At 44.5% G+C, this 25,874-nt stretch overlaps 3 protein-coding genes and 1 long non-coding RNA gene across 13 annotated transcripts in view; 1 reads left to right on the top strand and 3 right to left on the bottom strand.

The window, feature by feature from the left end:
* TULP3 (TUB like protein 3) overlaps positions 1 to 804 on the bottom strand; it is a 32,485-nt gene extending 31,681 nt beyond the window's left edge. Inside the window, exon 1 of one of the 2 annotated variants that reach the window (XM_086882489.1) lies at positions 554 to 804. In XM_086882489.1, coding sequence (XP_086738615.1) covers positions 554 to 594 — 41 coding nt within the window. In that variant the 5' untranslated portion in view covers positions 595 to 804. The remainder of the gene's footprint in view (positions 1 to 553) is intronic. The other variant, XM_086882490.1, reaches the window with a different exon arrangement.
* FOXM1 (forkhead box M1) lies at positions 728 to 16,718 on the top strand. 9 transcript variants are annotated; one of them, XM_023922623.2, is made up of 9 exons: positions 752 to 1,123; positions 7,235 to 7,831; positions 9,533 to 9,681; positions 9,899 to 10,114; positions 10,543 to 10,671; positions 11,256 to 11,300; positions 12,258 to 12,324; positions 12,749 to 12,930; positions 14,104 to 16,718. In XM_023922623.2, exons 2-9 carry the CDS (start codon positions 7,282 to 7,284, stop codon positions 15,160 to 15,162), a joined length of 2,397 nt encoding a protein of 798 aa, XP_023778391.2. In that variant the 5' UTR covers positions 752 to 1,123; positions 7,235 to 7,281; the 3' UTR covers positions 15,163 to 16,718. The 9 variants fall into 9 exon arrangements, with proteins under 9 accessions (XP_086738587.1, XP_023778391.2, XP_086738589.1 ...); XM_086882459.1 differs by lacking the exon at positions 752 to 1,123 and adding an exon at positions 1,685 to 3,383; XM_023922615.2 differs by lacking the exon at positions 752 to 1,123 and adding an exon at positions 5,721 to 5,965.
* On the bottom strand, positions 820 to 5,676 carry RHNO1 (RAD9-HUS1-RAD1 interacting nuclear orphan 1). The gene is made up of 3 exons (XM_023922647.2): positions 5,356 to 5,676; positions 3,845 to 4,113; positions 820 to 1,690 (listed from the first exon to the last, which is right to left on the bottom strand). The coding sequence occupies exons 2-3, from the start codon at positions 4,010 to 4,012 to the stop codon at positions 995 to 997; spliced, it is 864 nt and encodes a 287-aa protein (XP_023778415.2). The 5' UTR covers positions 4,013 to 4,113; positions 5,356 to 5,676; the 3' UTR covers positions 820 to 994.
* LOC147654304 (uncharacterized) lies at positions 14,158 to 21,421 on the bottom strand. Its single transcript, XR_015284916.1, has 2 exons — positions 21,390 to 21,421; positions 14,158 to 14,255 (listed from the first exon to the last, which is right to left on the bottom strand). It is a non-coding gene; the product is annotated as an uncharacterized LOC147654304 (long non-coding RNA).
* Positions 21,422 to 25,874: the final 4,453 nt, after the last annotated feature.

The raw sequence follows: 25,874 nt of genomic DNA, 5'->3' as shown, positions 1-25,874 counted from the left end.
CAATTTTGAGATACTTAAATACCACAAGCATAAAGTCTTTCCAAAACCGCTTCTCCATAGTTCACAGCTGTTTTTCCTATTACATCAGTTGAGTTCCTTTCAGTTATTCCTCCATTTTTTTTCTTGCAATGGCACACCGAGAGTGATACTAAATACCTAAAGAGCTTCATTAGGAGGAGCAGAGGGGCTGGATAACACCGCCAAGACGCTTCACAGCGGCGCCTAGAAACCAAGAGTGGACCGAGACACCACAAAAACGTTTAATCCACAAGTATTCAGATGATGCACACCAACGTTGGAGAGTGAAGCACATAAAACGCACTCGCACATAAAACCGCACATAAAACAGCGGCACGGCTATCGCCCGCCGGCGGGACGCGAGTGTCACCGAGGCAGCGCCGATCCGCGTGGCCGCCGCTCTGCGGCTCCGCCCGCCCGGGCCCCGCTGCGGCCGCTCATCCCGGCATCGGGGGCTGCTGCCAGGCGAGGCAGCCCCTGCCCAGGCCTGTGAGGTCCCGGGGACGCCGGCGCCGCCGCCCCAAGCCCCGCTCACCTGTGAGCGGTGGGACCGCCCGGTTCCCCCGCTCCGTCCATCGCGACCCCGCCGTTGCTATGGGCCCCCGCCCGCCGCTGCCCTTAGCAACGGCGCGCGGCACTGAGGCGCGCCGCCATTGGCCGGGGCCGCGAGCACGCCGCCCGCCGATTGGCCGCGGCGCCGCGCACGCGCGGCGGAACACAACGGCCGTCCCCCGTTCCGCGCCACGGGAGGCGCCTGAGCCGGGAGCGGAGAACGGCCCCGGCGGGAAGCGCGTGGGGCACAAAGCCCTTTCCATACACACTTCCCCAGGGAAGACCTCCCCAAAAGACCCGCCCCTGTCGCCAAGACCCTCCCCCGCGCCCCGCCCCGATGTTTCTCGGGGGACTCTGCCAGGCGCAGTAGAGGGCCTGGCTGAAATCACGTCCCTTCTTCAGTCCCCGAAGTGACATCGTCTGTTCAGGCGTGTCCTTCACGCAGCAGAGTGGCTGCTCCCGCCCGGTCAGGTGTGTGGGTCTGTCTCCTCGAGAGCTCGATGTCTGCCTTCACCAGGATGTCCGCAGCGCTCAGCTTCCCTTGCTCCCGCAGGTACTTCATTATGTGAGGCCGCCGTCTCCAGGTGACCTTTACTCCGTACTCGTGCTCGGGAGTATCTGTAACCAGCACTGCTGCCACCTCCCCTCTCCCACAGGGATCAGTACCAAATGCCAGCTCTTTTTCTGCATGCCAGGCATGACTAATTTGTGATAGAATGTTGCTGCATCTCCCATTCCTTGGGGAAGAAACCTGTGCGGTCTCTGCATCTGGTGGTCTAAGGACTTCTTGCTCCACAGGCTGGGGAGGAGGCTCTCCACAGTTCTCTGGACGCTTCACCTGGATGTTGGCGTTTGCTGCTGTCCCTTTCTTAGGCTGGTTGTGAGAGCATTCTGCATTCTTTCTCAAGCGATTTGGATGATCCAGTGGAGGGACTGCATGTCCTTCTGGAGTCTCAAAAGTTAAAGGAGGAAATCTGCAGGCTACAGCTCCTCGACAAGCTCCTCCTGCATGAAATGAACCGTGGTTGGCATCCTGATGATAGGGCTTGTGAGGACCATGATGCTTTTTCTGGCGTGCTTTCAACACCACTGACTTAGCTGTGTCAAATTGTGGGCACACCTGAAGGGAAAGACATAATAATAATAAGATAAAAACCCAACCCTTTTCTCCAGACAAGTAATGCCTGCCTGATTCTACTTCCCCACCTTTTTTCAGTGTGTTCATTGAGTGGTCTGTTTTTCAGCGAAGCAAATGAGTCACTAACAAAGTTACTATGCATGAGATTCATCTGAACTTCAACATCACTTTCAGCCACCCTTCTCTGCAATGTCACTGGGGTGCAAGTGAGCTGTTCTCCGGCAACTCACAAAGAACTCAAGATACAGCTTTTAAAGGAAATCTAAATGATGTCTACTCCTGTAACCCCTGCAGATTTAAGAAAGTTCAGAATGGATCCTTTTCCCTTCTCTGTCTTAGCATAACTCAAACAAGATTCAAAGAACTAAATCCTCAGACTTCCTAAAGAAGTAGAAGCTGAACCAGGAGAGCAACACAAAATAATTAAAGAATTCCCATTTAGTTCAATCCCCTTAGATTATATTAATAGGGTGTTCAAAATCTTCCTCCAAAACATAGTTAATTTCTGTATTGTGGCGTAACAGATCACCCAAGATCCACTTCTACAATCAGCTTTCCATAGAAGAGATGGTCCAAGCTCAACAATCTGTATTTCTTTGAATAATTCTGGACTCATACTCAAACCCTAGAAATCCTTTTATTACAGTGTTCTTTGTCTTCCTGGTTTTCAATAAAAGATTCAGATTCCAGTTTGCTTTTCCCAAGAGCACACCAAACTGAGTTCTTGCTACAGTAGCTACAGATCTCCTTCAGCATTCCTAAGTTATATAGTTCCTCAAAACACTGAGTGATATTTAACTAAGGATAGCATTTTTCTGATGTATACCTGAACTGTTTGAATCCAAAGCCTTTGTGCAGGAAAAGAGGAGTGATTCTGTAACAACTGTATATTAGCACATACTTAACACAGTTCCTGATTAAGGGTATATCTTCCTGCTTTCAGAGAACATGTAGGATAGTTTTTATCTATGCAGGAACCTAGCAGTGGAAAAGGTATGAAAATCTTAGATAATGCCAAAAAGAGAAGAGCAGAAAATCAGTTTCCATTGAAATAAGTTGAGAGACACTCTGCAGAGGATGCCTCCAGAAGTTACAAACCTACGACAATTTCCAAAATTAAAAATATCGTGCAGTTTCAGTGCTGATAGCTTCAAACAAATTTAAGAAGCATTGTATTTTTGGAATCAAAGAGCTACTGGTGTGGATGTTTCCACCTCTTCCAAACAAAATGAATGCTTATTCACAGCAGTTATTTTACTCAGTGATTCAGAAACCATAGAGCAAACTGCCTCAAGCAGATACAAAAAAAAAATTTAAGAGGAAAAAATTGAATATGTTCTACTTCAAGGTTAAGGCATCACAAAAATACCTGCAGGTCAACAGGAACAAAGGAATGTTTCATGCAGGTTTGAAACCACACTTCCTGAGCTTGCTTTGTGAAGAGCAGAGTCAAGCAGCAATAATGTTTAAACAGAGTTCCCCTAGGTGATGACCACTGTTGTACAGGAACAGTCTGTCTTTGCTGCAGCTGTTTGCTTAAAAAAAAAATAAATCTTTACATTAGACGATATAAGGAGTATTTTAGGACACTGCAAACAGTCCCAAGAAAAGGAACGCATCAGAAGATTGGTATGGAGAGAAACTGTTCAAAACACAGAAGTGGAAAAGAAGGCAGGTTAGAACAAATTGTTTTGAAGTGAAAACCTATGTTCTCTAAATTTAGCGGTGTTAGATTTAAACAATGCACCCAGCACTTTAACATGTAAATTGTAGAGTTCAGCAGTTCAATCAGCAAGCTGATAAGAAAAATCTCCCCTAATGTTTATTATGTACAGGGTTTTCAGTTGCCAAGGAGAACAGTGTTTTCCTGATGGGAATTATTTTTCTAGAAGATACATATTCATTAATCAGTACAGACTGCACACAGTTTATGTCTTCAAGTAAGCAAGACTTTACTGCTTATTCTTAGAATGTGAAGCAACTCAAGCATTTATTTATGCTTTAGAGTGATAGAGGGAATTCAGGTCTAGGCTACTAATTTTCTATATCCAGAACAGATAATTTTCTGTTAAGACATACAGGAGAAACTTAAAAATTCTTGCTGTGGGATGCAGGAGGAAAACAATTTATACCAACCCAGGCAGCAGAAGTGTTTTGGTCCACAGGTTTTGTAGGCACATGTCTGGGTTTCTCAGCCAAATGCGGTGGAGTTTCATAACAATGGATGGGTCCTGCCCATGGCCTCTCAAGGAAAATCAGCTCTGCCTTCCTGGCCTTGTGGGTACACTTCTTCTTCGGAGGCATCAAAAGGTGTGGTAAAACTACTTAGAAACCTCATGATGCTTGTTGGAGCCAATTGAAGAAAGAGGGAAGCACCCTGAGGAGATGCTAAAGTGCTCTTGAATCTGTAGAAGGCAAATAAATGGATTTGAAGACAGACTTATTTGGAAACCTCAGATGTAGTTTTCCACAAAAGCAAAACATTTATGCAACAGCACAGTGTACACATCTTGAGGCAGGCTTTTTCCCCAACACCAGTTTTTGAACCTTTTGTCAATTTTCAGGTAGATTTAAAAATGCACTGCAGGAACGGGAGCAATGACCTACTGATCCAGCTATATTAAGTCAGCTATCAAAAGAAAAAAAAAATCAAAAAACTTATTTTCTTTTTTTCAATTCAGTCTGGTTTATAACATCAAGAAGATACTGTAGAGCCAAGATAATCAGAAATCTTTCCCTTTCTAGTTGCCTAGAAAGTAACATTTATGTTTTAATTTCAAGAGATTTTGTTTTTTTCTTTTTTACAGAACAGAGTTGACATCTTCCTCCTGTATTCTACGGATCTTGTATGATTTGTTTGTTTGTTTTACCTAATGAATAAGTTTGAACTGAAATAATATTGTATTTAAGTTTCTGTTGGAAAACAGATCACAGAATCAATTAGGCTGGAAGACCTCTGAGGTCATCAAATCCAACTTGTCCAAACACCACCGTGGCAACTAGACCATGGCACTAAGTGTCATGTATCAAGTATTTCTTTAAACACCTTCAGGGACAGTGATGCCGCTTCCCCGGGTAGCCCATTCCAATGTCTAATCATCCTGCCTGTGAAGAAATTCTTCCTAATGCCCAACCTAAACCTCCCCTGGTGCAGTTTAAGACAATCACCTTTTTCTATCACTAGGTGCCTGAGAGAAAAGGCCAGCCTCCTCCTGGCTATATCCTCCTTTAAAGCAGTTATGGAGAGCAAGGTGTCCCCTGAGCCTCCTGTTCTCCAGGCTGCACAACCCTAGCTCCCTCAGCCACTCCTCATAGGATTTGTGCTCCGGACCAGCTCTGCTGTCCTTCTCTGGACCCCCTCCAGCACCTCGTGTCCTTCCTGAAGTGAGAGGCCCGGAACTGGACACAGCACTCGAGTGCCTCAGCAGTGCCGAGCACAGGGGGACAATCACCGCCCTTGTCCTGCTGGACACACCATGGCTGATACAGGCCAAGTGCCATTGGCCCTCTTGGCCACCTGGACACTGCTGGCTCGTATTGACCTAGCCTGACTTATCACAGATCAGCACAGACAAGGAAATTTAATAACATTTCATGAGAAATGTATGAGACTGCAACAGCAGTCAGACTGCAGTAAGACTGCTTACCTAGGTCGTGGCGTGCTCAGGGAGTCCTGCGGGCCCCCCTGGCCCGGTGCAGCCGTGACACACACGTTAAACGGTAAAATTCGGTAGTTCTTCACCCGGAGTCAGCGTAACGCCGGCGGCCCGGGCGCACTGCAGGACTCCCAGTCGCGGGCAGCATGGTTGAAGGGAGCTGTCGGCCCTGCCCCAGCCGGGGCGGGAGCGGCTGTCCCAGGACAGGGACAACGCGAGCCGGGAGCGGCGCGGGTTCCGTCCCGCCCGCACATCCGTGTCCCCCGCGGCCGCCGCCGATTTGTCCGACCCGCCGCGGCCCCGCCCCCTGCGCGCCGATTGGCCCGGCCCGGCAGGCCCCGCCCCCGCGGCCGCTCACTGGCGCAGGCCGGCACGTGACCGGGCCAGGCTGCTCAGGGCGCCAAATTCAAACCGGGGCCGCTCCGGGCGCGTCGGCCCTGCCCGGCCGGGCAGCTGCTGAGCCGCGACCTGCGGCCGCCGCGGTACTCCAGGGCCTCGGGCGGGGGTCGGCACTCTTCGGAGGGCAGCGCTAAGGCCTCCAGGCGGCCGGGAGAGGGCAGCGCCTAGGCCCGGCCCGGGGCGGAGGGCCCCGCGGGAGCAGGTGAGCTTGCTGGCGAGGGCGGCGGCGCAGCGGCTGGAGTGGGTGAAGAAGGAGCTGGGAGCGCTTTGGCGCTGCTCTCCTTGCCCCCTCGGGGCTGCGGGTACGCGGCGATGCCCCCGGGCCTGTCCCGGGGGTAGCAGTTGGGAGCCTCCCTGGGAAGTGACGCGCTCCTGCAAGGAACGCAGCCTATGGGAGGTTGGCTCAGGGCTCTTCTTTTGGCGCTGTCCTACCGGGATCTCTCCTTAACGGGGTGGAGCACATCGCCAAGGGCCATGCTTGTGCCGGCTGCCAGAACCCGCGTGGAATGATCGCAGGGCTGTCTGCTCCCGGAACGGAGGGTATCAGCTCAGCTTGTTACCTGCTGGACTCTGCTTTGCATCAATGTAGGGGGTTCCTACTGAAACTTTTCTCCTTTACTTGCTGACGCCGTCAAATCCAGCAATGCAAAAGGCCTCTTTATTATTGGTATTTATTTCTATTCTGCTTGCCATCTCTAATGATAAACAATAAATACAATTTGCATATTTTTCTAGTAGAGTTTGTAGAAAGATGCAGGCTGCAGCGAAGCCTTGATGGCATTATTAGCTGTATTTTCACAGCATCTTACCCTGCAAGCAGTATCTCTGAGTTTTATTTCCTCTGCTTCCAGCTTTATAGTTAAAACCACCTGTTGTCCAAAAGTTTGACATCTAAATTGTATGCTGCCCAACGATGAATTTACCTGGTTCTTGACAAATCTACAATGGGAATGAGCAGCACATTTAGTTGGTGTCTGTCTTAAAGCACCTTCTGCTGAATTTATTTTGTGCCTTTTTAGTGTTCAGGATAACGTCTGCTTCCCAGATCTTAAACCACTTGTAAATTCCCTTTTCCTGCAGGTTGTGTAATCTGCTGCTTAGAGCCATCAGCCATAAGAATCAGCACTGATCTTTCTATGTTCTACCTTCCCTCCAGCTTGCTGGCTGATGCTTGTCAAGTCACATCATAGCTAAGTCTTTCTGTAAAGCTCATACACATTTTCCTCATTATTATGTACTTTATGATGGAAGTTATCTACTGTGCAAATCTCTCTCCCATCCTGCTTACACAAAGTGTGGTTTAAGGAGCTACAGCATGATTTTTCAGTAGCATTGTCAGCCTTATTAAATGCTTTCAATTTTATTTGCCTTCTGTGTTTCTAGCTTTGTAGCAACTGATGAGAATGTGTGCTCTGTGGGAGGTCTTGAGATGATTTGCTGCACCCTTTATGTTGTACCTTTTGTTTTGCAGGATTTGTTCCTCTCCCTTTCAATGGAGAGTGACATTATAGATCAATAATGAGGACCAGCCCTCGCAGGCCCTTAATTCTCAAAAGACGGAAACTGACCCTCCCACAGAACGATGAATCCAGTACTTCAGCAAGAGATGAGAATAGAGGTCAGGATGAAAAGGCTCCTAAGCAGGAGCAGAGGCAGGAAGACCAACACAACAGACAACCCAGAGACAAAAGGGACTGTGGCCTGCAGAAATTCCCAGCGGGAATAAAGATAATTGACCATCCTACAATGCCCAACACACAGGTGGTGGCCATCCCTACAAATGCTGATATCCAGAGCATCATAGAGGCATTGACAGCAAAAGGGAAAGAGTGTGGCAAAAATGGACCCAACAAGTTCATTCTCATTAGCAGTGGGGGTACATCCCGTTCAGCAGGTCCCGCACCATCGCAGCATGTCCCATCAGAGAAGAAAGCCAGTGCAGCCATCAAGGCTGCAGATAGTCAAGAAAGAGAGAAGAATGTTGCACAGGCACCTGGTCTTGCAGGCACTACAACACTCTGGAATTCAGGAGTTGATCCTGTGGCTCGACAGGAACAGGAGACCAACAGTATGTAGCCTTTACCTGTTTTTTTCTTGTTTTTTTTTTTTTGTCCTGACAGGCAAAGAGATGTGAAATGGGCCAAGGAGTGCAGCCTTTGCATCTTGGTATGCAGTAATTATTCATTTTTTGTTAATGACAAAATACCTATGGATTTGATTCTAATAATCTACATAGCTTTGCATATGTAGTGAAATCTGAAGGAATATAAGTGGACATATCTTTTTGATGGAAGACGTCTGAGCTTCTGACTTGGGTTTTTTGCTAAGTCTTTCTATTTCTTGAAGTACTAGATCAACATTGTCCTGTTTTGGTTGGCAGCAGTAGTCTGGTTTGAGTGTTTGTTTTTAAGGCTGCAGGTCTTTTCAGAAATTGGGCAACTACACATGAAATCAGGAATTCAAGGTGAATTCCTTCCATAATCTTAGTGTTGTAATACCATATTTTAGAGGCGTGACTGCTGCCTTCCTTTTGACAGCTGAGATGAAGGGGTAGCTGGGTTACTTGTGTGAAAGCAGAGTTACAATGAGGGGAGGGCTGTGTTTGTAGCCTATCTGGGTTTCAGTAAAGCCTTTGGCACTGTCTCCCACAGCATTATTCTGGAAAAGCTGGCAGCCCATAGCTTGGTCAGGTTCACTCTTCACCATGTTAAAGTGGACTGGATGGCTGGGCCCAGAGAGAGGTGCTGAACAGTGCTGCATCCAGTTGGTGACCAGTCACTGGTGGGGTTCCCCAGGGCTCAGGGCTGGAGCCAGTCCTGTTTACTGTCTGTATCAATGATCTGGATGAGGGGATCAAGGACATCCTCGGAAGTTCACAAATGACACCAAGCTGGGTGGTAGTGTGGATCTGCTGGAGGGCAGGAGGGCTCTGCAGAGGCATCTGGACAGGCTGGATCCATGGGCCAAGGCCAGTTGTGTGAAGTTCAATAAGCCAGGTATCAGGTTCCACAGTTGCATTGCAACAACCCCAGGCAGTGCTACAAGCTAGGGGAAGAGTGTCTGGAAAATTGCCCAGCAGAAAAGGACCTGGGGGTGCTGGTCAACAGCAGCTGCACATGAGCCAGTTGTGCCCAGGTGGCCAAGAAGGCCAATGGCATCTTGGTCTGTATCAGCAATAATGTTTGCCGTAGGACCAGGGCAGAGATTGTCCACCTGTACTTGGCACTGGTGAGGCCACATCTTGAGTTCTGTTTCCAGTTTTGGGCCACTCATGACAGAAAAGACATTGAGGTGTTGGAGCGAGTCCAGAGAAGGACAACGGAGCTGGTGAAGGGTCTGGAACACAAGTCTGATGAGGAAGAGCTGAGGGAGCTGGGGGTGTTCAGCCCTGGGGAAAAGGAGGCTCAGGGGGATCTTCCCGCTCTCTATGACTGCCTGAAAGGAGACTGTAGAGTAGTGAGGGTTGCCTTCTCCTAGGCAACAAAAGACAGGACAAAAGGGCATAGCCTCAAGCTGTGCCAAGGAGAGTTCAGATTGGGCACCATGAAGAATTTCTTTCCTAAAAAGGTTGTCAAGCTTTGGAACAGACTGCCCAAGGAGGTTTGGAGTCACCATCCCTAGAGGTGTTCAAGAAATAACTGTATACTGCAGTCAGTGCCACGGTGTCGTTGATAAGGTGGTGTTTGGTCACAGGTTGGACTCTGGTCTTGGAGGACTTCTTTAACTTAAATGCTTCTGTGATTATTATGGGGGCTTGTTGTCCCAACAGGCAGTGGTGAGACAATGAGCTCTGTGTTGGACAACAGCCTCACCAACATCCAGTGGCTGGGGAAGATGAGATCCGATGGGCTAAATCCCTCTTCTGTGAAGGAAGACACAGAGAAAGAGAATCAGATGCCTCTGCGGGAAAGAGTCAAGGTAAGTCGGAGAATACAAGAGTGTGTGCTAAAACTTTTGATAAGGAAGTAATCTACGTGGATCAGAGGACTTGCAAGAATTAGGCATCACTATCCCTAAGAAACCTGAGTTTGACCTTTACTGATATGAATAGCAGAACCCAGAGGATCCAGGGATGTTCTATGGGCTTTCTTGTCAGCTTCATGAATGTTCATGTATCACCCCTTCTGTCTTTCAGACTGAAGAGGAAGCTGCTGCTGCTGCTATTCCTACTGCTGCTGTGTCCTCCTCATGGCAGGATTCAGTGTCAGAACGACCTCCTTACTCCTATATGGCCATGATCCAGTTTGCCATCAACAGCACAGAGAAGAAGCGCATGACCCTGAAGGACATCTATACCTGGATTGAGGATCATTTCCCTTATTTTAAACATGTAGCTAAGCCAGGTTGGAAGGTAACAAGAAGGCCCTCAAGTTGCTCTGGGTGATGTTACATGCCTTCTGGATCAAAATGAAAAGTTGTTCCCCAGCCTGCAAAGCGAGATGGAAGCTCGTTTAAACATTCCGCCCCAAATACACTCATTCCAGATGTTCACTGTACCACTTCTTGTATCCCTTGCCTCATCCTACTTAAACAAGATGATGGGATGTTTAATCACTGGAGTGAGAATAGGGATCTCAAGAGTACATAGAATAAAGACTGATGACAGGGTCATCAGTCTTGAGTCCAATTGGCTGGGTATGCTGTGAATATGAAAGTTCAATGTTGTCTGCACTTTGGAATGTAATCCCTCTGCTAGGGCAGCCATGTTTGAGGTAGGCCTTGCTGTGCTGATAAAAAAACCACTGCTTTTCAACCTCTCCCTCGCTCCTTTCTCCCCAGAACTCCATTCGGCACAACCTGTCCCTTCATGACATGTTTGTCCGTGAGACGTCTGCCAATGGTAAAATCTCCTTCTGGACTATTCACCCTGGTGCAAACCGTTGCCTAACATTGGACCAGGTATTTAAGGTGAGTTGCCTTGTGCAGAGAAAATAGGACAGGCTATGCAGTTTCTAAATGCCACACTAGACTGATGCACCTTATTTTAATGGTAAGCTCAAGCTGCTTTGACATCAGCCTCTTTGTAGAAGCTGGATTCAGTCACTTCGCTTGACAAATAGATAAACTCTGCATTTGAAAGAAAAGGTGCTGTGGCTGTGCTTTTGACCTGGAGCTTCATGGGAAGTGTTTATTTTTCATGTGCTGTGCCAAATATAAGTCAGGTTATTCGACTTCTTCCCATGGGCCTTATTCAAATTCCTAACGAGAAGATTTCCACTGAGGCCAACCAGGTGTTCCTACACTGTTTGATAAGTCAGGCATAGGATGAAATTCTCCTAGCCCAACTAGGTATTTTAGGAAGATTTTGTCAGGGAAATAGAGCTTGGGAATCCGAAATAGGTATGTTTAGACTCTTGTGTTTTATGCAGTGGGTGGGTAGAATTAACTTTTGTTTGCTCAGATTGTACAAGTTTAAAATGTCCCATTTGTCTCCCTCTTTGGTTGATAACTTCATCTTAATTTTTTTTCTGCTCAATGCCTTCTGCCACCAGCCGCTGGACTTGGGGTCACCAACATCGCCTGAGTATTCTGAATCAGTAAGAATTACCATCTGGCTCGGGGCTTGATCTTCCATTCTCTTCTTGCCAGTCACTGAAGGAAAGGACAACAGGCTTGGGGAGGGGGACTGGGCCAGTGCTGCATCTACTCATACAACTCCATGCACACCCTCTGTGGGGAGAGGGGTCTAGCCAAGTCTAGACTGACTGCCTTCAGATGGTACAGTCTCTCTCTAGCTGGTAAGGCTGGACAGCTTTGAGCAACCTGGAAGTCTACTGCTGAAGTAGGCTGCAATGGACACCAATAGGCTTCAGAGAACAAGCCCAGACAGATTTCTGGTAAAATCATCTCCATGGCAACAGTTCCCACATATTTTGGGGTTCCGATCCAGAGAGAATAGGATCTCTCTGTGCTCCTTTTTTCTTTTTGGAAGCCACTGCATTGTGACTCTTGGAAGGATGAACCTGTTTGCTGTTGCTCTTGCATTCAGCAGTTTTAACAGTGATGGATTTGCAAGTATCCAGTCAAACACTTTTTGTCACAGCTACAGCCTTGGCCTTCTTTCCATCTGCTCAGAATTCTGATCCCATTGTGGCCTCTGCTATTCCATTTGAACACCTATCTGGTCTATGGTTTGTACAGACCTCCAGTGTACAATAAAGCTATCCTATTCATTGTTCCTCAGGCACTGGGGTGCCAAAACCAGCTCACTTCTGCAGTAGAGTCTGTAGGTGGAGCAGCTCTGTCATGTTGTCTCTTTTCCTACACAGCCTTTGGTGGGCAGCTGGCTTTGGGAAGGCATAGCTGCAAACCAACAAGTGGCACAGACCTAGAGCCGGTTCGAGCGCTGGGTGCTAACAGCTGCTTTCTCTGCATTAGTGCAGCTCAGACCTCTGGTGCCAGCTCTCAGTGAGGCAGCAGAATAAATGTGAATTCTTTTCTTTTAATCTCTCTCTTTTCTCCATGTCCTCTTACTTATTTCACAATGACTGCAGCAACAAAAGAGTCGTCTTCCGGACCCTCTGAAGAACATGGGAAGCAAAACCGAACCCCAGAATTCACGTAAGTGTCCACATCAGTCTAGGCCAAAGAGAATCAATCCAATAAATCTGGGGCTCTCCCCCAGATTTCTTTAGATATACAGATGGAGTGTGTTATCCTGGTTTGCCAGCTTTTATGCTCCTTACTGTCAGGTTTGAAATAGAAAGCAGTGTTACTGTGTCTGAGGATGTGATGGTGAGATGGTGGGTATTGGGCTCTCAAATGGAGTGAGAGCCCCAGCTGGAGGAGTAGGGTCTACATGAAAGGTTATTTTCTTGTTCATGAGGCTTCTGGCTTGGTATTTGTCTCCTTAAAATTAGCAGAGAAGGTAAGGGATCTGATCAAATGTTTCTTTCAGGGAGTCTAGACTTTCTGTAAGGTGCCTGGGTTTCATGAGGTAACAGTGGAGAGCAGGCAAAAGTGAGTCCCTTCTGTTCCCTTTCAGGCCGAAAGATGAAGCCTTTGCTTCCTCGTGTCAACTCCTACCTGGTTCCAATCCAGTTTCCTTTGAGTCAGCCTCTTGTCTTGCAGCCTTCCATGAAGGTTCCTCTGTCCATGGCACAGGGAGCATCCCTTAACAGCTCAGAGACTTTGCAGAGCAATAAGCGTGTGTGCATTGCTCCAAAGGTTGGTTTCTTGTTTTCCAAGGAGTTTTGAGGGGGTTAGTGTGGTTCTCTTTTATTTTTATTTTTTTTTAAGAGGGACAAGGAGGGCGCTAGGGAGGGTGTGGGGATTTTTTTAAGGAGGGGTGTGTGTGTTTGGATTTTTTGTTTACTTTTTCTTTCTATATCTCTTGCCTTCAATGAACATTTTCTTCACATGGTTCCTTTGTGCATCTTTACTAGGTGCTCTAAAACTCCAAGCTCCTATCAAGGAACTAGCTAGTGATAACCCTTGCTATCCTTTACTGTCTCTAACCTGACTACTACCTCCTAATTTATTTGCTCTAAGGATGTTCCTATAATTTACTAGAGGAAGGGGCTCTATGGCTTGGTTAAGACAATTTTTCTTTACTGCTGGGATGTGAGGAAAGAAGAATGGGAGGAATGGCTTCGTTCTGATCCTAAAACATTCATATTTTTGATATCTCTGTAGACAAATAACAATAAGCAACTTCCAAAAGAGTACAGCTTTCATGTAGTCTCTTCCCAGAGGATTTCCGTATCTGCTGTTTGCTAATTCTGTGAAGTTCACAGTTATTCTGTGAATGTTCAAGAAAAACAGCTATTAAACAGATCTTTTTCTTGGCATCTCACTGACTGCTCTTGTATGCTTAGACATTGTAAAGCTTTAGCTTCTTCCATCCTGTCTAACCATAATCCTATTTTCCTTTGTACGCCTGCTGCTTTATGTTCTCTCCAGCTATGATTTATCTTTCTCCTGTGCTCTTTTTCTTTTGATAACCTCATTTTCTTCCTCTTCCTTTTTCGTGGTTTCTGGGAAAGCTGTCCTCATCCATTTTGTTATTCCCATTTAGATAATGTAAGAAAAAATCAAAGGGGTTATATTTTTTTTCCAGAAATATTCAACTCTCCTTCTGCCTATACTCCCAGAAGTTTCTCAGAGCAGGAGTGCTCTGAAGGGTATGACTTTTAGTCACTTAGCTAGAATCCTTAGGCTTCTTTCTATCAACTTCACAGAGATCAGTCTCAGTTATAATTACTGCTTCCTGAATATCTTCTTCTTACCCTGTCTGCTGACCTTAAATGCCAATCTTTCTTTTCTTTCCCCTGTTACTTGGATTTTTGGGTAGCTTAGATCCATGCTTACTGACTGCATGTCACCTGTGTTTCATTGTAGGTGTCACTGTCTGCAGAAGAGTCACCCTCTTTACCCACGGCTGCTGTCAAGGAGGAGGGTCAATGTGATGAAGGTTTATTTTCCCCAACCCATTCTGTACAGGAGAACAGCTCCCAGCCTGGGGAGGAATTGTCTTCTTTCCCTGAGGGTACCTGTAAAAAGGAGGAAGAAGGCTCTCAGCTGGATCCCTGGCTATCCCCATTTGCCTCAACCATAACGGTCAAGGAAGAGCCAAGCTTGTTCCTCCCAGACTCATCCACAAAGGAGAGGAAACAGTTCACCACACTGAAGTCCCCATCTAAGGCAGTTTCTGACTCTTTAGTTATAAAGAGGAGGGAAAGGCGGGAAGTGGGCAGATCCAGAAGGAAACAACGCCTAGCACTGCCTTGTTCAGAAGAGCCTGTCCTTGTTTTGCCAGAAAGCAGCAGCTTTGACCCTTTCCAGTTAGGGGCAGACCATCCCTTCCCCCAGGAAAACCATCCCCTTGAGAACATTTCACAGCTCAGCTGCTCACAGGGAGAAGAAGGGGCCTTTAAAACACCAGTCAAGGATGTCTTCAGCACATTGCCCATTTCTTCCACTCCCAGCAAAGCCTCAGCCACTACTACCCCTTCACTAGAGGTCCTTGACCAGTGGAAGTCTGCTTCCTTGGCCAAGGGAAGTCATGAGCTGGACTTCAGTCCAGTGAAAACTCTTCAGTTGCCATTCACACCTCTCCAGGACAACCAGGATTTGCTGGGTTTTAACAGCACACCCCTTAAAAATCCTCTCTTTGATTCTCCTCAAGAACTGCTCAATACAGAATCCAGTGACATGGTCCATATGCCCCTCACGAGCTCTCCAGCTTTAGTTCATGACACTTCCAAGCAATCCTCTGCTGAGCTGACAACCTCTGGCTTTACTGAAAACCGGTCACTCATGGAGGGCCTTATCCTGGACACCATGAATGACTGTATGAGCCTCAGCAAAATCCTTCTAGATATAAGCTTTCCTGGTCTTGAGGATGAAAATTTAGGAACGGACATTAGTTGGTCTCAGCTCATACCTGAACTGAAGTGAACTGGCCTGAGGACTGAATTTGACTTATTCTGATGTTACAGAAAGCACTGCACGCTCCTGAGATTCATTCATGTAATCCAAAACAACTGCTTTTGACTAATTCCCACATCCATGGGAACAGAGAGCATTATTGACTCCTGCTAAGCTGGGAGACAGGCCCATCAGCTGCTATGGGCTTCCTTTATCAGATGCTGTAGACTTTGAGTGGAACAAGATGATAGAGAGCTAGCTTTGTACTAGAGATAGCCTCTCTCCAGGGATTGTTATCAAGAAAACATCTAGGTAGGCTCTGAATGGCATTTGTTACTCTGAGGTATCAGAGGAAACAAACACACTCTTCAGTACAATAGGAAAGAGCCCAGAAACCTCCTCCTAGCTTTGTCCTAATCTCCCTTTTAGTATCTTCTTAGTATCTTCTGTCTAGTTTTAATGTCTGTAAATACTGTACATTCCTTAAATTAGCCCTTAATTATAATAATAATATTATTATTGTAGGGTTATGGGAATATTTGGCCTGGTAAGGGTTTGACCTACAGTGTGTTGTCCGTATGTTCATATCTCTTGTATTCTTCTACCCTAGTTGAAAGTCCAGATTTTTGGGGTTTTTTTACTTCAAAAACACGTTGGTTTAGGTTGTTCTAAAGGTTTCTGGGGCAAAGATCTGAATACTTATCTATATGTGACCCATGTCAAACAGAAACAGGTTATCTGGACTGCAGCATAAAATCTTGGTTTGGCTTACTTTTTGCAGGCTGGAATGATGAGAGCTTGGATCAAGCCATATAGCTCTTCTGATTGCAGAGGTCTATTATGTACCTAGAAGTAGAGTCCTCTGCCTAGGTAGAGTAGTGGTACCTCTACTACTGTTGCAGTAAGATGGACCTCTATTGAATGGTTAAAGCTGCCCTCATTACAGTCAGCAGTTGAAAATGTAAAAAAGAACCTATACAGGGAATGCTGATATTCCCACTGAAAACTGACCTCTGGAAACACAAGGTATGTATCTCTTGGTGCAATAGAACAACTCCTCCCAGTTCTCTAGAACTTATGTCATAGAAAAAATCGCCATGGCGATGATCTGATCTTTCTGCTTGCAGACAAGTGGTGATTCCTGTATCCAAATACTCAATAAAGCTTCTGTGGGACCACAGCTGAGTGTTATCTCAGCCTGCTGAGGTTTGGCCCACAGCATGAGCAACCCCTTCTTCTGATCTTGTGTGTGTGTGCTTTGTGATCACTCAGTGAGTGACCATTGGGTCATTTTCAGGCCTTGTTGGCCAAACCACATCAGATTTAGTTACTCAACCTGCTGCTTCATGTAACACACTTTTTCCTGCTGCTTATGGGTGAATCCTGACAAGTCAGAAGCACATAAACATTACAACACCACCAGCAGACTAATTTCTGTATCTTCTAAGTGCAAAACAAATATTGCTTGAAACTGTTTCTGCCTTCCCTTATAAACATAAAACCAGTTTTACATGTGTGTGGTTTTCAGAACTGCAGTTCTTTGTATTTAGAGATTATTTGCCCTCATAAAATGTTTCCAGACTTTGGTTTAATGGTTATTATTTCGGTTTTTCTGGGGTTACAAGGCTGCAGAAGGGGCCTGGTTTTGCACACTTTCTACTTGTACTTCTACCACGGCTGCTGCTACTTGGTTTTCTCAAGGCATCCTCTCCTCCTTTCATCTCAGTTGCTCCTGGGAAGATGTGTGCACACAACTGACACCTGGGAGCCAGCTAACTAAGATCATGTCTCCAGCAAATACTGAAATTTTCTTGTCCTTGGTGTTAATTCCAGGCAGCTGCTCCCCTGCTCTCCCTGTCAGCTGAAGTGCTTTGATGGCCATCTCACATTTTATTTTGAACATAGTAGCACCGAAGTTTCACTTCCCTTCTTGTTACCTATTCCAGTGAGAGCACCGCTCAAGGGTGATTATATCAAAAAAGGTGGGAGGAACAACAGAAAAAAATTCCATTAAGCACTTCTACCTCTTGCTCTCAGAAGTTTTGGCCAAACCAGTTCAAAGCACCAGTTGGTGAGGACTTAATCACAAAATACAACTATTTCTCTCCATTTATGTTTGCCTGATATTCTGCCTGGATTCTTTCCTTATGGAAAGGCAGTTATGACCTGTCCCTCTGCAGGATCAGTATTAGGGTTAGAATGCAGAGGTGTGATCTTGTCAGATGGTGGATGCCTCTGTCCACCCTACTGCAGTAAGAGCAGAACCACATACTTATGTCTTCTCGAGCCCTAGAGCAGGAAGGCACAGTTCTCCACACCCTTTGCACAGCACTCACAGGGCTTCTCTGAGTAATGTGCAGGAGCATCAAGGACTGTCCTTGAGTTGTGATAGTAGACAAAGCCATTTAACACCTTCTAGCCTGTAAAAGCAAACATTAATTTAAGATAAAAATTTTAAGGGATCTAGGACATTCAAATCTACAGGGAGCCAGCAAGTGCAGTGGCTGATCTACTCCTCTGACAACTCTGCTTGATACCAGGAGTGTGACAGACTCAAAGGAGACGGTAAGTCCCTTTCATTAGTTGAATGGGTTTCCTCCCACTATGTTTTGTCAGCTGAAAAGGACTGGATGCCCCCTGAGATGAGGTAAGCAAGGATGCTTGCCACCTTTTTTACTTTTGCAACTTGGCTGGTAGAGGAAAAACTTGATCACTTCCCTGTATGAAAGAGACCCTGTCTTACATTGCAGAAACATTTTTATGAGGATGTCAGGCCTTAATTTCTCCCAGAGGGCAGTCTAGCTCTTAACAAAGGTGAAAATTTCTTTTTTAGTAAAATACCTACTTCCTCTTTAAAATGCACTATAGGCTCAGAGAAAAAAATGACAGGCTTGAAAAATGTGAGCTGGTTCCTGAACAGAAATAACTTCCCTCCCCACTCCCCTTTTTCCAGAAGAGGTGAAGTACAACTGGAAAAAAAGATATTCAAGGCATAACAAAGTATTAGCTGCCTGAGATTAAGAAGAAAATCCTGCTTCACTACTCATCTCAGACTGGCTTTTTGCTTTGAAACAAGCAGCGTTTTAGAATGTCAAGACCATGAATCTGAACTGCTGATGCAGGTCAAATGACATATTTGTCCTTGCATTTCAGTTACAACATTTCTTGGATAAATAAAAATAATAAATACCAGTTACAGTTTGCACAAAATACAGGCAAAAGATTATGCAAGGCAGATTCTCTTCCACATCTCAAAATTTGTGGGAAGTGATTATATAGAACACACTGATAAACTGTTTGCATACAAATATATAATTAGAATTATTTAGCTTCCACATCTGCTTTTTTTTTTTTTTTAATGCACCAAATTTAAAACCAGAAACATCTAATGATGTTATTTAAGAAAGTCAAGGAAAACAGCCAGCACAAATTAATATTGAACTACGGTCAGACATAGATTTATGCTCCAATGCCTCCTGTTGGTCTTTATTACCTTCTCATGGATGTATAGGAAGTTGCAGCCAATAGGGCCTCTGTTTATTTAGCTGTATTTGTAGAAGGTAGGTTTTCTGTACTCATCTGTGGTTACAAACAAGAGACTGGCTCATTAGAACCCTGACTGTCTAATGGATGGACCAATTTTCCAACAGAACCTCAATTTTCCAAAAAGAACCTCATCTTCACTGGACTTCCAAAGAATCTCTTAATATGGTTGATATTTTCTATAGAATAATATTTTTCACTAGCAGTATGGTATTTTTTCTTCATGCACTATATTCTTTCACATTTGATGTATTTTTCTGTAAGTTTTAACGATGACAAAGTCATCATTAAATCATATCGTTATGCAACAGGCCAGACCACTCCATCTCAATTTTATCCTTTTCTCACAAAGGAACATGTTTAGATTCTAAATTCTGGGATTACATGTTTGTCTTATGCACAAAGCTTGGATTGTGGAACTGTGTTTCAGCTTAAATTTCTGTTGTGGATAATGAATGTATATTGCAAAGCCCTGAAACACTTGATTTAGGAGTATTTATATGAGTTTGGTGGTCTAATCTGTCCTGAGTTATCAAAATGTATTTTCCACTTTAAGCTTCACTTAAGGAAAGCTTCAGTTTGAAGCAGTTTTGCTTGCTTTCATGGTAGCCTTAAAGTTTTGGACAATTTGATATATTTAGTATCCAATCCAATCCCTCCATGAGGGGAAGAAAGGTCAGGAATGCAGCAGAACTGACACCATAAAGCACATCCCTTGGAACTTGCAGGATCACTGAAGATGCCTTCAGCATCAATATGGTTTTCCAAGTATTTGCAAGTAATGATGTCAATGACACAGAATGGTCTGATCTGAGGAGCTGCATGCTGTAGCTAATTAGTTCCTGACAATCTGCACTCTGCTATGCATACCCATGGGACTGGCATGCTGCAGTGATAAGAGCTGTTTTGCTCTTTCCCATGGCTCACTCTCAGGTTTTATTTATTTGCTGTTTTTATTAAAATCTTGAAGGCAGGAGACCATGAGATAGTCTCAGTTGCCATTTAAATCATGCCAAGGCCTAGCCATCAAGAATGTAACAAACAGCTGGTGCACATACAAATGAAGCCTAAAGGCTAGGAAGGCAAGGGAGTCCTGTATTTAAAATAAAAAATAAAATTGCATTGTTACAGCAGCATTGTTATCTATCAAATCCCTGGGATGATAATACATCCCTCTGCCACTGTATGTGCATTGTGTACACAAAGCTGCTTCTGCACTACAAGTACCACTGTCCTGGTGACTCCATCATAAAATCCTAAATTGTCTGAGCAGAAAATAGCCATACTGAGTATCAGCCTCAGGTAGAGTTATTCTACTGGAGAGAGAAGGGGCAGGGAGCACAGGGAATACAGTTCAAGCAGCCCAATTGCTTCTATAAATGAGAGCACAAGAATATTTTGCTCAGATTAAAAAAACCCTTTGTAGTAAACCTTTTCTTGAAAAGACTTAGTGCCTCCCTGCTTTGTAAGGATTTTTGTCAGGGTGTCCTTGGCTTTGAGGTTTCCCTTTTTGAGCTGAGTGAAAATTTTCCAGTTCTTGGCTGTTATAAACATTCTTTTAAAAAATCTATTTCACATCCTTAGCAGAGTCAGCTGGCAACTAAAATCTGAGAAGAGACTTATTCAGTACAGATTGTGCCCCAGCACAGATTTGCCGGAGTGTATGGAGATTCTGTCCTGAACTTGTTCTTTGAGGCTTCCAGCAGCTGAGCACGGCAACATGAGCTCTCTTGTGTCCAAGGGACTTTTGCTGGCTTGTACAGTGGGGGTGATACAAAGAAAGATCTTGGTAAGAAGAAAATGTCTAAAAGAGCCAGATGGAGACAGGGTTCAGAAGACAAAGAATCATAGAATCATCTAGGTTGGAAAATACATTTAAGATCATCAAGTCCAACCATTAACCTGAAAAACCAAGCCCACAGCTAAACCATGTCCCTAGGTGTCACAATCTACACATTTCAAATACCTCCAGGGGTGGTGATTCAACCACTTCCCTAGGAAGCCTTTTTCCAATGCTTGATAAACCTTCCAATTAACAAATTTTTCCTAATATTCATTTCAAACCTCCACTGGCACAACTTGAGGTTGTTTGAAAGCATAAAGAAAGAGTCAAAGGGTGGATAAGGATCAGAGATTCAGTAGTCCTCAGGTGTAAGACTGGGGCAAAATGATCAGGTACCACAGAAAAGCATGAGAGATGTGAAATACTTATTTCTGGTCTTGGGTTTGACTCTTTTACAAGGGATAGGCCCAGTGCCTTGCACGTAGCAGTAAGGAGAAAATACACTGTGGAAAAGGCACCAATTCACTAAGCAGGGCTGAGGTATTGTCCCTGAAAAATCATCCACAACAGGAGCATGACTTTAAATATTTACTCTGTGAACACTGATGCTTGAATTACTGCATTTCTAAATAAAAGTCTGCCTGAACAAGATAACAGGAGGTGGGCTGCAACACCCTTTAGAGTGGCTGACTCCCCCACTGGTTAAATTCATTTCAGTACGTTACACTGCTGACTGATGAAGAACTTGACTGATCTCAACTGCTTTAAGGTGCAAAAGAAGACATTTGCAAACAAAGGAAACATCACAGTTCACCTGGCAACTGCTGATAAGGAAGTTTTCCACAGCATCTGATGGGGGACTCTGAAGGTAAAACCTTTCCCCAAAGGAAATGACACTGGAGGCAAAAACAGCCATCAGAGAGATTCTTACCTTCCAAGGACTATATCTGGGCTTGATTTTGAGCAAGATGAGATCTGCTCTGATTCTACTGTTAGCTGGGCACAGGCAAAAAATGTATAGGTGATTGTCTTTTTTCTTTCCTCTTGTTCTTTTACATAAAAAAAAAAAAAAAGTTGTTATAGAAGCCCATAAACAGCCACTCAAAGCACCTTGCCAAGACTCTGTAGGTGGTTTTAGTAATAAGCCCACACATATGCATACCAAATTAGGCTTTACCAGGCAACTCTAACTGTGCTTTTACTGTTCAAGTATTCAGCTTTAGGGACTTCTCTGGAAGGAGCCTTAATGGTGTAAAATTTTCATTATTATTTTTATGGCATTATGTAGAGACTTAGAAAAAATTGCCTGTGTTAGTGTCAAGTGCATTATTAGCCTCAAGCTAAGTGGATAATGGAAATATTGCTCTCCCTACGGGTGGGAAGTGGAGGGACAGTGAAATGAGACACACAGGAGAGACATCTTTGAGACAGCACATTTCCAAGTACTGTGCTATCGGCCTTAAAGACATAACTATCCTTCATCTCAGGCTCTTGCACACTTTTATGGGTAAGCATATTCCTACCAGGAATTATTCTCTACTTTAAACCAAATCCTGAGCACAGAGAAGCTCTAGCATAGGTAAGACAGTTGCCATTGCTGTGTGCATCAGTGGAGATGCACACCAGTGGAGATTTCCCCTCCTGAAAACAAAGCCAAAGTCTTCTAGTGTGATTTGTGTAGCTGTGTAATGGAAGGGGAAATTTTGTATTGCCTGCTGCAGGATCAGCAACTGTTCTGTGGCAATAATAACTATTCCAACCAAACAGAAAAGACCCCTTTTTAATTCAGTTTAGCCCAAACAAAAATCAATACAGAGAGGACACAAATCACTATATTTATAATGATATTATATTCATCATTATATTTATAATGATCAAGACATATTTATACAGCAGAGGAATTTCATATTGGACAGCACTGTTCCAAGTTTGCCACAGTGCAGCCATAAATCTATCCTATAGGGAGATAACTAGAGAGACTTGACCCTAAATTACCTAACCAAGCAAACAATTCGACTTTCTGACTGACCTTGCTGGCAGGACACACTTTGCTGTCCAGCAGCCGAGCTAAACATTATGTACATCTGGGATGACATTTAGCTCAAGGAAACTTGCCAGACATACTCACAGATATAAATACTGCAACCTTTTACTCATTATTTCAAGAATACAAAGGCATTTTATTATACAAATAGACAAACTGGAGGGAATTCAAAGCAGAGGAACCTTTTCTTCTTCAAAGAATCTTTTTCAGAGATGGAAGGGAGAGAAAAGCATGCATGGTTTGCCTGAGTAAGGTTTGTCCTCTCATTCCTCCTCTGCACCATCTGTGCATCCATCCACAGACTGTGCAGGCTGTGAGAATGCAGGAGAATGAGCAGAAAGTTGCCTCATTGTTATCCTGCAGTATCCACCACAAGGAATCTCCTGGCTTTGACATAGTTGCTACACCCAGGGTCACTTTTACACCCACTTGAAGATTACACTACTACTGAGACAGTGCACTGGAAACTGGTGTACTGTAAAAACAACTTCTGTGCTGGTTACATTGTGTGGGGGCTATTGCTGAGCTCTGTAAGCACCCAACTTGTCACAAAAGAAATGTAAAGCTCTCCATCTACAATCCACCCTCCCACCTGCACTGTGTCAAATCTCAGGAGAGAAAAATAATGGTTTCCAAACTGTTGAAAGAGAAAAATTCAAAGCTGAAAAGAAATCTCAAAGAAAAGGAACCATTAGAAGTTGCAAAAGTAGCAGGAGAATATTTTAAAGAGGAGTTATTAGGCTAGGTAAAACTTCCCAGAAGTGAGATACAGGGAAAATATCTGGCAGAAGGACCTCAGTCTTTATTAAATTTATTAGTATTTATTTATTAAATTCAGAAATTTAAAGCCAAATCAGTGGAAGCCCTCAACAGAGCAGCTTCTCAAAGAGCTGGGATACTCCCCAATGCTCCTAGGAGAGGGAAGTAAAACTTTCGTCTCACGTTCTTTAATCTGCCAGCTGCTTCCTTCAGCAAAGGAGTCAGTTTCTCCCCTTTACTACTCCAGGTACTACCTAATGAATTTCTTCCAGCAGAGGAGTAGCTGACTGGAATATATTGATCCTGTCTTGCTTCTTGGCTGGGCAAACTGGCTACTGGGAAATTCTGCTCTTCAGTATCTTTCCTTAAAAGTAAGGGCACTACTTCTCTTTTCTTCAGGGCTTCTCAGGCATGGAAGTGATCAGGTCTAGGGACCATCAGCCACAAACACAGCTAAAGTGCTTAGAACCTGGAACATTTTTCCCCACAGCTCTTCCTGACCTGTAACTGCTTGAGCTGGAACGCCTAGCTGGTAGCTGGAGTAGGGAGAAGGGTTCTTATATTCTCTGGAGGCTGAGTGTTTCTTCTATTGTCAAAATAGCACTGTTACCACACCCTGTAAAGATTTCTGTATGAAGGGTGCAGAATATCGAGGTATAATGGGTTATGATTATTTTATGTAACTGCATCAGAAAATAGTTTATTAGTGTGTATTGGATTGTGTATGAATATTTTAATCAAAATCAGTTTTATTTTCTAATACAGGTTACTGATGAGTCATACATTATTTTTCAGGGCCTAAAAGATGACTGGGAAAGGTATAACTGCTGCAAAATCCCCTTAAATTTACTGCACTGTGGTCTGATTTCTCATTAGAAAACCCCTAGGAGTGTCCATTCTGAAAAATAAATTGTAAAAATAAAATGAGAGAATCAGAAATCAACTAACCCACTTAGTAAATGGGCTCTGTTTAAAAAGAACAGGATGGAAAAAGTAATAGCTGAATAGAAAAAAAACAGTGACCTAGAACCTAGCATGCCTCTGATGGGAGATGATAATACCTTAGCTGACTTCACCCCCATAAAAATGCTGGAGTTTTTTGCCAGATCTGGGAGCTAACACATCACAAGATATAAAGAGTTAAGTGACCTGCACTTAGAAGCTGAGGGATGAAGAAAGGGAGAAAGCTTTAAACAAGATTTGAAGATTGTTACCCTTTGAGGCACAGAGAATTAAACACTTGATGATTTAGGGACCAGGACTAACTAGTAAGACCCAAAGGCAAAACTGCTCAAGCAATGGCTCCAGCCCAGCTACAAGGCAAACCAAATTGATTAGGCTTTGCCAAAACACTGTGCAAATAAACTAATACAGGGTGTCTAGCTTCAGTTGGGAACTAGGAGAGCTCCCTCCTCTTCATTCCCACACAGACATCCAGGGTGGGAGGTGATCTCATCAGATACTGTGTAACTCTGCCCATAGGCTTCAAGGCAGGAACTGTAGGTGATCTCGTTCTAAGATGCTCTGTAGCACTTTACAGTCTTAGGGTCCATTCTGAGGCTTTAAGAAAATTGGCAATGCTCTTGCTACTATCATCTGCCTTGTTGTGGCTGACCTGCTGAGGTACTCAGTCAGCAGGAGGGGAAGCACCTCTTGGCCCTGTGTGAGAGTAGAGGTCCATGATCCAGTTCTGGTTTACGTGGATAGTTAAAGGACCTGATGACAAGACTCAGAGGATGCTCAGTGGGGCCACAGGAGGTCAGAAGTGTGTGTAGCAGCCCACAAGCAGGAAAACAAGACTGTGGGAACACAGTTTCCCTGGGAATACCCAATACCTAAATTCTCTTCTTAATTTGACTCACAGATAGATAAAGATAGCTCAAAACACCTCTGAGCTCTTGTTGCATTATGGTATTAAAGTTTGGCCCTGGAGTACAAAGCAGTTAGAATGTATTTCTACTCCCATTCCTGACAAATCTAGTGCTGTGATTTGGTGGAGACCATAATACCTTGTATTGGATTTGCTTCTTAATATTGCATACTCACTTTTTTATACACAATCTAGAACACAGAAATAATTGGTATCAGTAATACTGGAATGTTACATACTACTAAGATAGAAAACAAAACAAAAGGAGCAACAGAAAGTGTCCTTCTGCTGTAACTTTTGTAGTCAGTTGCTGCCATTCCTCTGTGTTGTACATGAATGCTGTTTCACCCCTTGCTGGCTTTCCTGGAAACTTAATACTGTCCTTAGCTTCACAGCTGAGCAAAGTTTTGGTGCCTCCACTGTTCATGATATCAGAACTGATGCTTAATGGAGCAGTGCATTAATCAGAGAAAAGGTATCAAAATGAGACAGCATCAGTTCAAGTTAAAATTCACAGTTTCAAGCAGGACAATATGGAGACAGAAAGTTGAACAAGGGAGCTCTACCATGCCCTGTCTCCCCTGAGAGAAGGGATGTCTGTTCTGGTCCAGACACCCCACACTGCAGCAGTCTCAGCACTCCTTTGGTGTAACCAGGGAGCCAAGTCCACTGGCATCAACAAGCCAGTGATTTTGGGCTTCTGCAACATTGGAGGGGATTGCTCTCGATAGAGTAGGGTGAAA

Source organism: Cyanistes caeruleus, chromosome 3, assembly GCF_971803275.1.
Source record: "Cyanistes caeruleus chromosome 3, bCyaCae1.hap1.1, whole genome shotgun sequence".
Taxonomy (NCBI): Eukaryota; Metazoa; Chordata; class Aves; order Passeriformes; family Paridae; genus Cyanistes; species Cyanistes caeruleus.
The sequence above is the reverse complement of the archived record's forward strand: the minus strand, read 5'-3'. Positions and strand labels throughout refer to the sequence as shown.